This window comes from Penaeus monodon, chromosome 29 (genome assembly GCF_015228065.2).
Source record: "Penaeus monodon isolate SGIC_2016 chromosome 29, NSTDA_Pmon_1, whole genome shotgun sequence".
Taxonomy (NCBI): Eukaryota; Metazoa; Arthropoda; class Malacostraca; order Decapoda; family Penaeidae; genus Penaeus; species Penaeus monodon.
Genome location: NC_051414.1, coordinates 35866667 through 35867453, shown reverse-complemented (window position 1 = coordinate 35867453; position 787 = coordinate 35866667). Strand labels below are relative to the sequence as shown.

The window sequence follows — 787 nt, the reverse complement described above, 5'->3', positions numbered from 1 at the left end:
GAATCAAAACGCATTTTGGGATATTTATAAATACTTTATGAAAGCATGATATCTACATCGCGCATGAGCTGCACCTCACTACTGACTGGTCCCATGGCTGATCGCGTGTCGTGACAACTCAGACGCGGAGGTTCGACTGGAGGCTGAGGATCTGGGCGTGGGCGTCGGCGAGGTTCTTGTGGGCGGCGGCCACCTCGGGCGTGAACTGCACGTGCTGGACCCTGCCCCCGACGCCGGCAGGGACGGTGTCGGCGAGGGGCCCCGGGAAGCGCTCGGGGTTGATCAGGAGGCCGTGCTCGTTGGTGGTGGGGATGCTGAGGTCGACGGGGCGCTGGCGGACGGGGGCGGCGCTCGGGCGGCCGAAGTTCTGCTGCGACGCGAAGTTATCCTGGACGGCGAAGGTGGGCACCTGCTGGGGGGCGAACTGCGGCTGGCGGGGGGGAGCCACGGGGCGGGGGGCAGCGTGGCGGGGAGGGGCGCGGGGAGGGGGGCGGGGGCGGGGTGGGCGGCGTGATGCTGCGACAGGAGGCTGGCGATCTTCATGTTCACGTCGAAGGTGTCGGACGAGGGCTGGGAGGGGGCGAAGCGGTGAGGGGCAGGGGCGGGAGGGGGAGGGAGAGGGGCGGGGGCGCGGACGGGGGCGGGAGAGTGGCTGGGCGTGAAGCGAGGGGCGGATGGGCGCTGCGAGAAAAAAGGGGGAGAAAGACAGAGGGGTAAATAGAAGGACATGAGACATATACTCCTCGACATCTCACCCTCATCTCCTCTCCGAAAAAAGTCCCCCCCC

General features: G+C 66.8%; 1 protein-coding gene across 1 annotated transcript in view; it reads right to left on the bottom strand.

Annotated features, from left to right (window-relative positions):
- Window positions 1–13: 13 nt before the first annotated feature.
- LOC119591860 (translation initiation factor IF-2-like) overlaps window positions 14–787 on the bottom strand; it is a 2014-nt gene continuing 1240 nt past the window's right edge. The window contains exons 4-5 of the mRNA XM_037940602.1: window positions 508–681; window positions 14–451 (exon numbers count right to left, since the gene is read on the bottom strand). Coding sequence (XP_037796530.1) covers window positions 119–451; window positions 508–681 — 507 coding nt within the window. The 3' untranslated portion in view covers window positions 14–118. The remainder of the gene's footprint in view (window positions 452–507; window positions 682–787) is intronic.